General features: G+C 56.0%; 2 protein-coding genes across 3 annotated transcripts in view; one reads left to right on the top strand and one right to left on the bottom strand.

Moving 5' to 3' along the window:
* Positions 1-346: 346 nt before the first annotated feature.
* On the bottom strand, positions 347-9814 carry Ccnq (cyclin Q). Of its 2 annotated transcripts, none has more exons than XM_019208012.2 (4): positions 9634-9814; positions 8510-8642; positions 4921-5148; positions 347-1840 (listed from the first exon to the last, which is right to left on the bottom strand). In XM_019208012.2, exons 1-4 carry the CDS (start codon positions 9801-9803, stop codon positions 1811-1813), a joined length of 561 nt encoding a protein of 186 aa, XP_019063557.1. In that variant the 5' UTR covers positions 9804-9814; the 3' UTR covers positions 347-1810. The 2 variants fall into 2 exon arrangements, with proteins under 2 accessions (XP_019063557.1, XP_019063556.1); XM_019208011.2 differs by having other exon boundaries at positions 347-1900.
* A 2004-nt stretch (positions 9815-11818) lies between these two features.
* The window catches only part of Dusp9 (dual specificity phosphatase 9), a 44371-nt gene continuing 43938 nt past the window's right edge, over positions 11819-12251 (top strand). Inside the window, exon 1 of the mRNA XM_010628050.2 lies at positions 11819-12120. Coding sequence (XP_010626352.1) covers positions 11819-12120 — 302 coding nt within the window. The remainder of the gene's footprint in view (positions 12121-12251) is intronic.

A 12251-nucleotide genomic window follows, 5' to 3' on the forward strand; every position in this document is an offset into this window, starting at 1 on the left:
GGTGGGTAGATATGGCCTTGTCCGCTCCTTGGTCTTCTCGGGGTGCCAACCGGGATTAGAGTCCACCCCGACGGGTGACGGGTGTCAAATACACTCCCCTCTGCAGGCTGCAGGGCTTATGTTGCGCACAGATCTTCTAGGGGATACAATTCAGGGCACTGGGTCCAGCCTCCCCTCCTTTCACGCTGTGTAGGCCAAGCAAGCCTCGCCCATCGATCACATTACCTCGGATTCCAGAATCTTATTTCAGTTGCACTGCTGACCTTTTAACACCCAAATAAAGGAGATGAAAGGCTGTACATTTTTACTCTCCTTTATTTTTTGCAAAAGCTTTGGTAACAGCAATCAAAAACAAAAAGCAAAAACGAACACAACAAAATAAAGTAAAAGCCAAACGGAACCCCAACCCTGTAAACAGTGACTTGAATTTCACAGCACATAGAACACGCTCGGTGTTCCACAGCCCTTGGGCCCTGATTGACACGGGCTGGCTGTCGTATCAGGAAAACCACAGACAGGCCAGGAGACAAGCCTGACCTGACAGGCCCAGCGGCCAGCACACAAGTAACACTGAGCAGAGCCAGCGAGTCCCCACGGCAGGCAGCGTGACAGCGGAGGCAGGGGAGGGAGTTTAAAAAAACAAACTGCTATTTTATTTATCGGTGCAAACTGCTCAATCTGCAAAGTGGGAAGTGAGTCCCAAGAGAGGAAATGACCTCACACTCGATGCCATAAAAGGAAATGTCAAGTTTTCCGGGGCTGTGGGGCACTCTCCGTCAGGACAAGCATGCTCACCCCAATTCCTCCCCTTGCTATGTCCTGGGGAGGGGCTGGGGAGGGACACAGAGGGAACAGTGGCAGAAAAGAGTGAGCCCTTCCCAGCTGCCAGGTTTTCTGAGGGCTGAGAGCGTCATGCTTGGTGGCCCCAATGAAGTCACATCGAGTATCAGTCACAGGCCTGACAGGACCCCAGGAACTGCTGCCAAGGTCCGTCCAAAGGGGCAGAAGGCACAGGCGGCAGCAGGACAGGGCCACCCCAGAGCCCTGCCCACCAGGGGCGCCCAGCTCTGGGTCTCTCTCCCCAGCCTCTAGGAGCTCCGGGTGTGCCAGATGGAAGTGGAGGTGACACAGTGGAAAGGGGACCGTGTGGGGGTAGTGGGAAGTGTCAGCGCGTGCTGGGTGTGCACGGAGCTCACACCGGGCTGCCATCCTACACGCCCGAGAGCTGGCCTTACGGAAGAAGGGGCCTGCATGGCACACGGGGCACCACACCTTGGTGTCCATCTGGACTCCACTCAGGACTTCGGCTGCCCTGGGACCCCACCGGCCTTCCTGGGTGCCCGTGACCAACCACCGGGCACTGTAACCAGGAGTGAGGTCATTCTGAGAGTCTCAAAGGGCAGCATGGGTTTCGGAGCTAAGACAAAGGGGCTCTGTCGATTTGCATCAGCTTTTATTATACAAAATAAAATTCCATCTCTATCACACATCATTCATTCTAGAAATCTGACTTTTAAAAAAATCCCTCAGGTGCAGTCCCATCTGTCCCTGCGACTGCCCTCCCAGCAACATCATGCCTCAAGTGCAGCCAGAGTCCTCTCAAAGGACAAAAGCAGAAACGCCACCCAGGCAGCAGCACACGGGGACCGTGGCTGCTGGGGACAGTCAGAGCGGCAGCGTGTCATCGCCTTCACTAGCCCGCCTCCAGCAGCTGGTCCTCTGGGGACCGGCCGTCACAGCGACGTGGTGCCACCGTCCCCAGGCAGCTGGCCATCCTGGGCTTCTCTTTGGGCAGGCCTGGGCCAGGGCCTTAGGGGATCTCTGTGTCCATGGAATAAATCTGAATGAGATCAGACACAATATTATCAATGATTGGCTTGGTAAGGTCGTCACTAAACACCTAGGAAGGAGAAGGAAAACAGGCTCCAATTAGACACCTCTGTGTTTGACAAGCATTGCTACTAGCACAGCTCGGCGTGTCCCGAGCAGGCGGGGACACAGGGACTCCAGCCTGGACTGGTGAGACTTCACAGACGGACACGGTGACAGAAGACTGGGTGACAGACGGCCCAAATCACAAGCTCCTGCCTCCTGCCTGGGGATTCTGTCAAGTCCAAGGTCTCTAGGGATGCTGCTGCACAGGCGAGGGCGGGGTCCCCTTTCCAGACTTAGGAGTCCAAGGGGACCAGGGCCCCACGCCAAACTGGCTCCGCCCGGCCCACTCCCGAGGGGGCTGCACCCTGAGCCTGGGCCCCTCCCACCCCGAGGGGGAGGAACTGCTAAGGCCCCAGAAGACCCTGCCCCGTGAAAAGTGCCCTGGTTTACCAGGGACTGGGGTCCTGCCAGGCAGTCTACGCTGGCACCATGATGCGCATGGGCACCTTGGGCAGCCAGGGCCTGAGCCACTTGCGTCAGCCACCCAGCACTCCGAGCCTACACCACCCACCCGGTAAGACCCACCCCGCAACACAGGGCTCAGGAGGGATTCCCAGGTGACAAGGCCCCCGCACGAGCCGTCTGCACCTCACCTCCCAGGCCCCCAGATGCTCCCGCCTGGCTTCTCCTGGCCCCTGCCCCAGACACCTGTACCAGGGCATCCTTTTGGTTAACAGTCTGTGGGGTCCCAGAGTCCCAGTTGAACCATCCCTCTATGGTTTTGGGGGACCCTTGACAATAGGAAGTAAAAAGCAAAGCAACAATCCCATGGTCAAGATTACTGCCCAGGGACGGAAGACACCTACAAAGTTAAGGCCTTGAGTGGACCTTAGTCAGCCCGCCGTAAATCCCCTAAGCAAAGAAGGCCCCTCCGCAGCCCCTGCCCATGTGTCCAGGGGGCCCCATGCTGAGATGTGACCATCCAAAAGCACAAGAAATAAAACAAAAGGCAATGTCCGTGGCCAAAGGGTAGCAGCTCCCCGTGTGATTGTCTCAATGAAGGGCTGGCTGGGCGTCGTGGCACATGCCTGTCGTCAAGGCACGAGGGAGGCTGAGGCAGGAGGATTGAGGTGAGTTCCAGGCCAGCCTGGGCTACACAGTGAGTTCAAGGCCAGCATGAACTACATGGTGAGACCAAAACAATCAATCGATAAATACAAAAGGAAGGACATGCTGACACACAGGACAGCAAGGATGACCCTTGGGGACATGGTGCTCAGTGAAATGAGCCCGCCACTAAGGGACAGATACTGTGTGCTCCCATGTGCAGGACACTCCTAGAGCAGCCAATCCCAGAAAGCTGGCAGAGGAGCGGCTGGGCACAGGCTGGCTGTGCAGGAGAGGCTCACAAATGTGCTGGCTCTCACTAACTGTGGGCCTCCTGAAGTTGGGGAAGGGGTACGGGGAGCCCTGGAGAGGCTCTGCATGTGGAGCTTTCTGGAACACTGCGAAGACCGCTGGCGCCACTGAACCCTCGCCACCCCGACTCATCCTGTGCTCAGAGCCGTGCCTCCCAGGGCCCAGGGCTGCCACATGCCTCGGCACAACACACGGGCCAGCTGTTGGCGGGGAAGTGCTGGGCTCTCGTGCTAAGCCCATGGCCCACAGGTGAAGGAGAAGGTCATGGCAAGGAGCAGCAGCTGGGAAGACATGAGGAGAGAAAGTGTTTCCAGCATTCGATACGCCAGAGTGGTGCTGCACACCTTTCATCCTGTCATTCCAGCACTCGGGAAGCTGAAGCAGAACTGTCTGCCTGCCCGGGCCACCTAGTGAATTCAAGGCCAGACTACACAGCAAGACCCTGTCTCAAAAAGCAAACCAAAGGGCTGATGTAGCTCAGTGGTTCCGGTGCCTGCCTCGCAAGCACAAGGGCCCGAGTTCGATCCCCGGTACCAAAAAAAAAGGAGCATCAGCCATGTGCTTCACAGTGGCATGCAGCTGGGCTCCCTGGGATGGCTCATGCAAGGTGGCTGGCCTGGCACCCTACCGCCCAAAGGGAGCCTAGATTCTCCAAGCTTCTGGTGCAGGCTGCCCTGAGCCATCCCAAAAAGGTGAGTTTGACAGGCTTTAAGAGGAGCTGGGTGAGTACCCAGCTGCCAACCAGGCTGAGCGGCACCAGGGACACTTTCGGCTGTGCTGGGCCAATGCCACTGGTGCTTTCCTTGGGAGGCCCTAGCAGTGGGCACAGAAGTGGCACTGACCATCAGGTACTGTTTACAAGCTAGCGAAGAAAGTGTGAGGAGAAAGCAGAAACTAGTGATGACATTACAGAGCCAGGCGCCAGAGCGACGGGATCACCATGCCCACCACATGTCCTCAGACAGCGGCTGATGTGCGATGCTGTCTGTGTACACAGCTGCCCTCACCCCACACACACTCAGGGGTGTGCCTGGCTGGGAGCTGCAGCTATGCTATGGATATTAGAGACCCCTGCATCACCTGTGTGCCCAACCTAGGAAGGATGCAACAGGTAAGAGAGGAGAAAGATCGGGTCTCCCAGAAGGCAAGCAGGCCAGGGAAGAGCATGCCGAGAAAGTGTGGCCTTTGCCCTGAGCGCCAGCCCGCTAGCCACATAGCTCCTTCGAGGGACAGCTTTCAACACCCTGTTTATCAGTTCAGTAGGTCTGCGTGTAGTGACAAACTCACCACTCGTCCGTCATCCATCTCCCCACCCACCACCTCTCTCACCACCCTGTAGGGAACCCGGATCTATGCACCTCTCAACCTGGGCCAGCCCTACTCAGCTCTGTAAGTGAGCAGTTCAGTGGTTCTCAACAGGGGGTGACTTGGTAGTGGCTGGGCAGAGGCCCCTCCCCAGCGCAAAGAACATGCGGCCCCAGTGGTCATGGTGGGTGCCGACAGGGAGAGCGCCATCAAGCGTCAGCGTTCCTCAGCAGCCAACAGTCGTCTCTGCAGGTGACTGACAGGGACTGGGGCTTGTGAAAGGGAAGACATGGCATCCACAGCACCGCACAGCTGCCTTACCTGCCACCATGGCTTCTCAGCCTCAGCCTCGGCAGGCACCTCAACTCCATAGACCTGCAGGGCCAGGTAGAGCACAGCCACAGCCAGGTGCTGCGCCCGGAAACGGAGACAGAGCCCACCATGGTAGCTGTCCCGCAGCAGAGCCCAGGCTGTGACAGAGACGGGAGTCCGCTGCCAGCTGTAACGGTTCAGCCAGTTTTTGAGGGAAACCAGGTAGTGGAGCAGGTACTGCAAAGACACAGATATCAGCCAGGGGACTTCAGGCTTGGTGTCTCACCTGCCCAGCCCTCCCCAGGCTGCCATAGGCATGCACATCCGGGTCATTGGGGAAGAAGCCCTGCCTCCCTCTCACAGTACTTCTGGCCCCTTCCTGCTGGGCTGGGACACACTGGGTTCACTCCACCCCAGGGACTTTGCACTCCTTGCTGCTTCTGCCTGAAACCACCCCCTGCTGCAGGGCCTGCACCTGCCACTCCCGTCCTCTGGGCCCAGTACACAGTGTCATTCTTGTTTTATAAAGGGATGAGGAGAGGTGTGTTTATTAGAAAAGAAAAAACTTCCTTAGGAATGTTACCAAAGAAAGGAACAGTCTGCACCAAGAGAAAAAGTCACCAGGATACAAAATTGTCTTCAGCACAGCCCTGTCCCCAACTCCTCCAAGGGCACAGGGGAAGGACACAGTGAAGCAAATAGGGAAATCTAAAAAATTACATTTCCAAACCCTACATGTTTGATTAAATTCTCACCTTCTGTTTTGCTTCTTTAAAAACTATTTAGCAGGGCTGGGGATGTAGCTCAATGGCACCACACCTGCCTGGCAAGCCCAAGGTCCTCAGTTCAATCTCTAGTACCAGAAAAATAAAACTATTTAGCCAAGCATGGTAATGTACACCTGTAATCTCAGAACTCTGGGAGGAACTCTGAAGTAGGAAGACTGCAAGTTGTTTTGTTGTTGTTGTTTTGTTTTGTTTTGTTTTTTGGTACCAGGGATCAAACTCAGGACCTTGCGCTTACCAGATAGGCACGGTGCCACTGAGCTACTTCCTGGGTCCAGGATGATTGCAAGTTTGAGCCCAGTCTGGGCAACTAAGTGACTTAAAGAGGCCCTGTCTCAAAATAACAAGTAAGAAGGGACCAGTGCTGTAGCTCAGTACAAAGGCCCTTAGTTTGATCCCCAGTAGTCCCAAAATAATGACAATAACACTGATTTAATTGGCCAGCATTAGTGACACTCTAGCCTCACCAGGAAATGACCCTAGTTCTCCCTCTATCCATAACAAGCAGAGCTGGGGATTTAGCTCAATGGTGCTACCACCTGCTTTGCAAGCACAAGGTCCCAAGTTCGATCCCCTGTACCAGAAAAAAAGAAACGAACTGCATAACATGCCGATTCCCACTTCTAAACCCACAGGCAGACCTGTCCATGTGTGCCTTTTAAACAGGCCCAGGGCTCTGGCTGCTGCTAAGAATGTATGTCCACCTGGTGAGCATCAATGGCCCACCTGCCTGCCACAGGCAGGCAGGACAGGGGCACCCAGCATAGTACCGGGAGTTTAAGGGCCCAGACCACCACTTTCTCAGTCCCCCACTGCCCAATAACTCTGTCCCAAAGAAGGTCCTTGCTTCTAAACCAAACCATGTGTCTCAAACTAGGCACTCATCAAGTAGGACAAGGAAGGACTGGGGGTGGAGCTCAGTAGGAAAATGCTTGCCTAGCACACATTGGCCCCAGGCTCAATCCCCAGCAATGCCAAAAAGAAACTAAACAAAACAATTTAAGCCAGGTGTGGTGTGCATGCCTATCATTCCAGCTCTCTGGAGGCTGAGGCAGGAGGATCACCAAGAGTATGAGTCCAGCCTGGGTTACACAGTAATTTAAAGGCCAGCCTGGACTACACAGTGAGATCCTGACACAAAATACTGAAAACAAGGGGCTGGGGATTTAGCTCAGTGGTTCTGCTGCCTGCCTTGCAAGCGCAAAGACCCAAGTTCAATCCCCGTTACCAAAAAACATTAAAACAAGAAAGGAAAAGAAAAACACACAGCCACACACCCATATTCATTTTTTTTGTTTCTGCATTAAATATTTAAAAACTATTCTGCTACATCTTATAAATGGAGGACCAAACGATATGAAAGTTTTCTTCCTTTAAGGCAGCTGTGTCCATGCAGGGCCCATGGCCCAGGAAAGGAAGGCTGGCAGCAAGAGAGCAGGGGCAGTTCCCCAGCCCCTCCTCCATCCTCCCGTCCCCATGACTAATGGGATAATGGTTATGCCTTGGCCACCTTGATAGCCATCCTTCCACAATCCTCTCTAGCACAGGTTCCCCGAAGGCCACCATGGGAAATCATTCTGCAGAACAGTGGGCAGTGCACCCTGTATGCCCAGCCCGCGTCACTGCTTTCAGGAGGACTACAGATTGGCGACTGTGTTTTTCCAGATGGCACCAAGGAGCTAAAGTGGTGCTAGTCCTGGCTGCAACTTCTCCAGGACCCAACTGGGCAGGGCGCTCAGCCCAAGCCTCAGAACTTCACACATATGCCAACCACAGGGGTGCTGGAAAGTTGGGACCATGCACATGCGCACTGTGGAAGGGCCTCAAAAAGGGAAGGGGCCACAGGATTCATTAGCTTGGGTCCCAGCCCGATTGTTGAGCCCCTAGGCTCAAGGGTGGAGACCGGTCCTGCCTTGGCAAGTCCATCCCTCAGTGGCCAGCCACTGTGACTACTGTGGGGACATCCAAGGCCAGGCCAGAGGCATTGGGGATCAAGAAGCAGATGATAGAACAGCACCAGGACTCTTGGGTGGATGGAATGAGTCCCTTTGCACTGACTGGCACAACATGGCCAACACAATACACATGAAACCAGAATCCTAGTTGTGACCTGGCTGGGCAGACACACGGGATCGCGTTATTCCTTTCAGCTGCATGGTAATCTAGCATCCATCACCCGCTAAAGACTCCTCTAAAGAGAACAGCTCCTAGCAGAGCCCTACTCTGCAGCTGCCCACAAGGTCCCAGGCCCCTGCCTGAATGGCCTCCTGAGACCACTTAACTCAGTGCCTCAGCCCTTCTCAGGGCATTCTAAGCACAGCTGAGCTGGATGGAACAGCACCTTCTGGGGACAGGGATGTGGCAGGAGGCACCTGACCTAGCTGGGCTGCAGAGGTTCCAGCTTGTGGCCACAGACAGCAGGCAGAATGAAAGCATTACTAAGAAAACGGATGCAAGTGGAGGGCATTGTGTTAAGCAAAATACACCAGCCTCGGGCAAATAGCCCACGTTTTCTCTCCTATATGGAGTTAAAAAAAAAAAGAAGAAGAAGAAGAAGGATGTGAAAGCAGAACAGAGACTGTTAGAGAAGAAGACAGAGATGGGAAAGGAGGCGGGACTGAAAAGGATCAAGTGTATCCTGTCTCTGTCGGATATGGAAGGGCCACACACTCACAAGAGAAAGGCTGGGCCCACAAGGGCCGGAGATGCCCCAGAGTAGGGCAGGAGGCGACCAATCTAGCTGCCCGAGGCCATGCTCCTGTGGCACTGGCGGGGATGGGCTTTCAGGAACGGAGCAAAGGCCACACACGTACCTTGTGGGGGTGCTGAAAGGACACCTGGAAGCGCAGGACTCGAAGCACAAGGAGCTCGCATTGCACGATGCTGTCCCGAAGCTCCCAGAAGCGTGAGTCCAGCTCCAGGGGCTCGCTACCGGGGTTAAAGTACCTACCAGAGGGACCACAACACTTACAGTGCAGCCAGTGGAGCAGGTGAACTGGGCACATGCCACAATGCCCACGGAGACACACCCTTCACTACACGGTGGCGGGGAGGGGGGCGGGTTCAGGGCACCATGGAGACTGTGAGCAGCTGGGTCAAGAAGCTGGCTCCAGTTCCAGCCCGACGGGACTGTCCACTATCACTCAACAAGGTGGAAAGCACAAAGACTGGCGGTCGTGCCGTCTGTCATGGCCACGAGGCCTCGGGGAGGGAGTGGGCCCTGGGCCACAGAGCAGACGCCCGTGGTGAAAGGCAAAGGGTTTTTGGCTTTCTACCCCTCCCCGCCGGACCTGGCCATGCTGCCCAAGATGTCCAGGCACAGGGTTTACGATGCACACACAGCACGCCGCCAGTGACTCACCCTCCCGAGCTGCTCGTCCACTTGTCATGTTCCCCACGGAGACCCCGGCCCCCATGCCCATGCCTAATTAAGATGCCACACAATTTCCCCTTCTGCGGAGCCTGGGGCGGGACTGCAGCCGCCCTCCATGGGCGCATGCCTGTTTTCATCTCAGCCTCTCCCTGGACAGAGTGAACCTGCCAGGCAGAGGGGGTGGATGGTGCTGTTTCCCTCGCCTGTTTATTAATAAAGAAGCGCGACAAAATGGCTTTCTTCCTAATGATTAGAGTGAAGTGAACAGCAAGTTAGGAACTGCCCGTAAGCTTTGCAGCTGTCTCAAGGGCCCCTGGCCTTGGTGGCTGGGCCCCCGCCTCCTTCGCCAGCACTGCCTGGCTGGGCGCATGCAGTCTGCACAGCCCCCAGTAGGCCTCTCCGGGCTCCCTCTGCCCCGGGTAGCCTTACAATTTTCCCACGCGGTTGCCAGCTTCCCTCCCACACAGTCCCTGAGCTCTTAACCCCAGGCTGCTTCCACCCTGGGTCAAGCCACCCAGCTGTTTCCCACTGGCACCCACAGCCAGGGCCCCAGGATGCCAGTACCTGTTGGACACATTGATGATGTCTCGGGTCCGTAGGTGTTGCTCCTCCACTTTGCCAGCTAGATAAATGGAAGACATGGCGACAAGGTATGGGTCGTAAGCATCCAGGTTGATCTCACAGAAGAATTTATGGTAAATAGTGCACGCAGTGGCGATGGGAATGGAGCGCATCCCGAGCTTGATGCCTGTGCAGAGACAGAGGGGTCCCTCACTCTGCTGCACACACCCGAGCAGACCAGAGTAGGCGCCTGGCTGCCGGGCCCCTCGCTGCCTCTCGAGCCCCAGGACGGTGTTCAAATGCAGGCACCCCTGCCAGAGGCCTAGGTACCCTGAGGTGCCGGCCTCAGCCCCCAGGTCCTGCCATGGTACAGGGAGTGCAGGTGTGGGTGCGCTCAGTCACTCCCAGGCCTACCAGTTTGTGAACCAGGCCCAGAGAGACCATCACTGCCGCGTGTCTGTCTCACTCGAGCCAGTGCAGAACGAGAGGTCACTAGCCTGCAGCCCACCTGACCAAAACCACGCAGAGACAATAGGAGGGAGAAGAGCCCATGAGCCACCAAGCACACACCAGCAGTGCCGCCACTGTGCTACAGTGTCCTGTAGACCAGCACTGGTGTCCTGGTCTGCACTTTAGAAAAGGTGACAAATGCAGGCAGGGCAATGGCAGGCAGAGCAGTGAAAAAGCAACACTGATGGCCATGGCCAGGCACCTGTGAGCCAGACTCGAAACCCACAACATGGTGGAGTGCTACGTTCAGGGCTCAGAGCTTATCCCACCCCACTGCAGTCAAGGAATCACTGCGCTGAGCCCGGTGTGGTGGTGCTCACCTGTCACCCCAGCATTCAAGAGGCTGAGGCAGGAGAATCACTGTGAGTTTGAGGCCAGCCTGGACTACATAGGCTTGTCTCAAAAAAATCCCTAAAGAAGTAAAATAAATCACAGAGCTGGATCACAGAACCAAAACCAATTCCAAAGACCAGGACTAATGAGACAAGGTTAAATGACATCCCACAGACAGGCAAAAGGCGGAAAGCAACCAATAATCAATCGATCAGGTTGCAATCAGCATCTTCTACCTGAGTGGTGCCCTGTGGCCACTGTAACAAATCAGGGGCTGAAAGAGCACCCCAGCCATTTCTACTCCCACCACCCGGGAGCTCGGGTGCAGAAGGAGCCTTAGGAGACAGAGTCAAGGCACCCAGGGGGTTTCTCCTGCAGGCTCCGAAGCAGAATCCATAACCCTTCCTTAAGCTCTTAGAGGTGGCTTCCTTCCTCTCCTAATCCTGCTTCTGTCCCTCTTCTCCTGCCTGTGGCTCCACCCACCTCTCTCCAGAGTGAACAAGCATGGTGACAATGGGCCCACCCCAATTATCTAGGACAATCTTTGCAGTCTGTTTTACTCACACCTGCAGAGTCCCGCTATACAAGAGGCCACTGAAAGGTTCCAGGGATTCGGATGGGGCATCTTTAGAGGGCCAACATATACTTCCTACAAAGGACAAGGGCAAATGCAATATGTCTTCTCAAGAAGTCCTTCAAGAGCTGGGTGTGGTGTGTACACCTGTGGTCACAGCACTGGGGAGGCCGAGGCAGGAGAACCTTCATGAGTTCGAGGCCAGCCTGGGTTCCACAGTAAATTCCAGGCCAGACTGAACTACACAGAGACCCTGTCTCAAAAGAAAGTGTGTCAAGGTCTACACATCAGGACTCTTGTTCCAGGAGAGTCCAGATAAGGGGGTGTTGCCGATGTGACCCTCTGAGTAGTCAGATGGTACTACACATATGGAGGGGCCACTTTCAGTGCTACCCTTCCTTAAAACTCTTTGCACTTTTTTTGAGACAGGGTCTCGCTATGTTGCTCAGGCTGGGCCAGAACTCACAAGGATCCTCCTGCCTCAGCCTCCTGAGGGCTGGGATAACAGGCGTGCACCACCACGCCTGGTTCTCAATTCTTGGAAATCAAGTTAAATACACAAACCACTGGGATTAATGGTACTTCGCCATTTCCTCGGGCTCTGCCCAGCCTGTGCACAAGACTGCACGCCGACTGAGACGGGATTAGGAGACAAACACAGGGTTTCTACAGAAACCCCACAGCTTCCCGCCTCGCCCTAGAAGCAGGGCGCCAACACTACTGGGTCGCCCTGGCAAGGCTCCGAACTCGGCTGCACCCTGGGTCCTTGGCATGAGGGGACACTTCCGACCCTGCGCCAGGCTCCTGCTGTGCGGGGACCGGTGTGGCAGATGCACGGTGGCCTCGACAGAGCCGCAGGAGGCGGGCGATGAGGTTTGGGTCCGCCTGGCTGGGGGACCGCCTGCTCGTCCTTCCGTGCGATCGGATCCGGGCACCGCCTGCCTCGTGGCTCGAGGCCGGCACACAGGCGGGACCAGAAGGCAGAAGGCAGAGGGCCCCGCCTCCTGCTGTGCGGGGACCGGTGTGGCAGATGCACGGTGGCCTCGACAGAGCCGCAGGAGGCGGGCGATGAGGTTTGGGTCCGCCTGGCTGGGGGACCGCCTGCTCGTCCTTCCGTGCGATCGGATCCGGGCACCGCCTGCCTCGTGGCTCGAGGCCGGCACACAGGCGGGACCAGAAGGCAGAAGGCAGAGGGCCCCGCCCC

This window comes from Fukomys damarensis, unplaced genomic scaffold (genome assembly GCF_012274545.1).
Source record: "Fukomys damarensis isolate Sample0158 unplaced genomic scaffold, DMR_v1.0_HiC HiC_scaffold_39, whole genome shotgun sequence".
Taxonomy (NCBI): Eukaryota; Metazoa; Chordata; class Mammalia; order Rodentia; family Bathyergidae; genus Fukomys; species Fukomys damarensis.

What these genes read in the sequence shown, in the direction of transcription:
- Ccnq (XM_019208011.2), bottom strand. Translation starts at nt 9,803, where the DNA reads ATGCGCTCCATTCCCATCGCCACTGCGTGCACTATTTACCATAAATTC. An exon ending in ATCATCAATGTGTCCAACAG is followed by an intron (nt 8,643 to 9,633) that starts GTACTGGCATCC and finishes TCCCTCTGGTAG; the next exon opens with GTACTTTAACCCCGGTAGCG. An exon ending in CTGAGAAGCCATGGTGGCAG is followed by an intron (nt 1,901 to 4,920) that starts GTAAGGCAGCTG and finishes TCTCCTTCCTAG; the next exon opens with GTGTTTAGTGACGACCTTAC.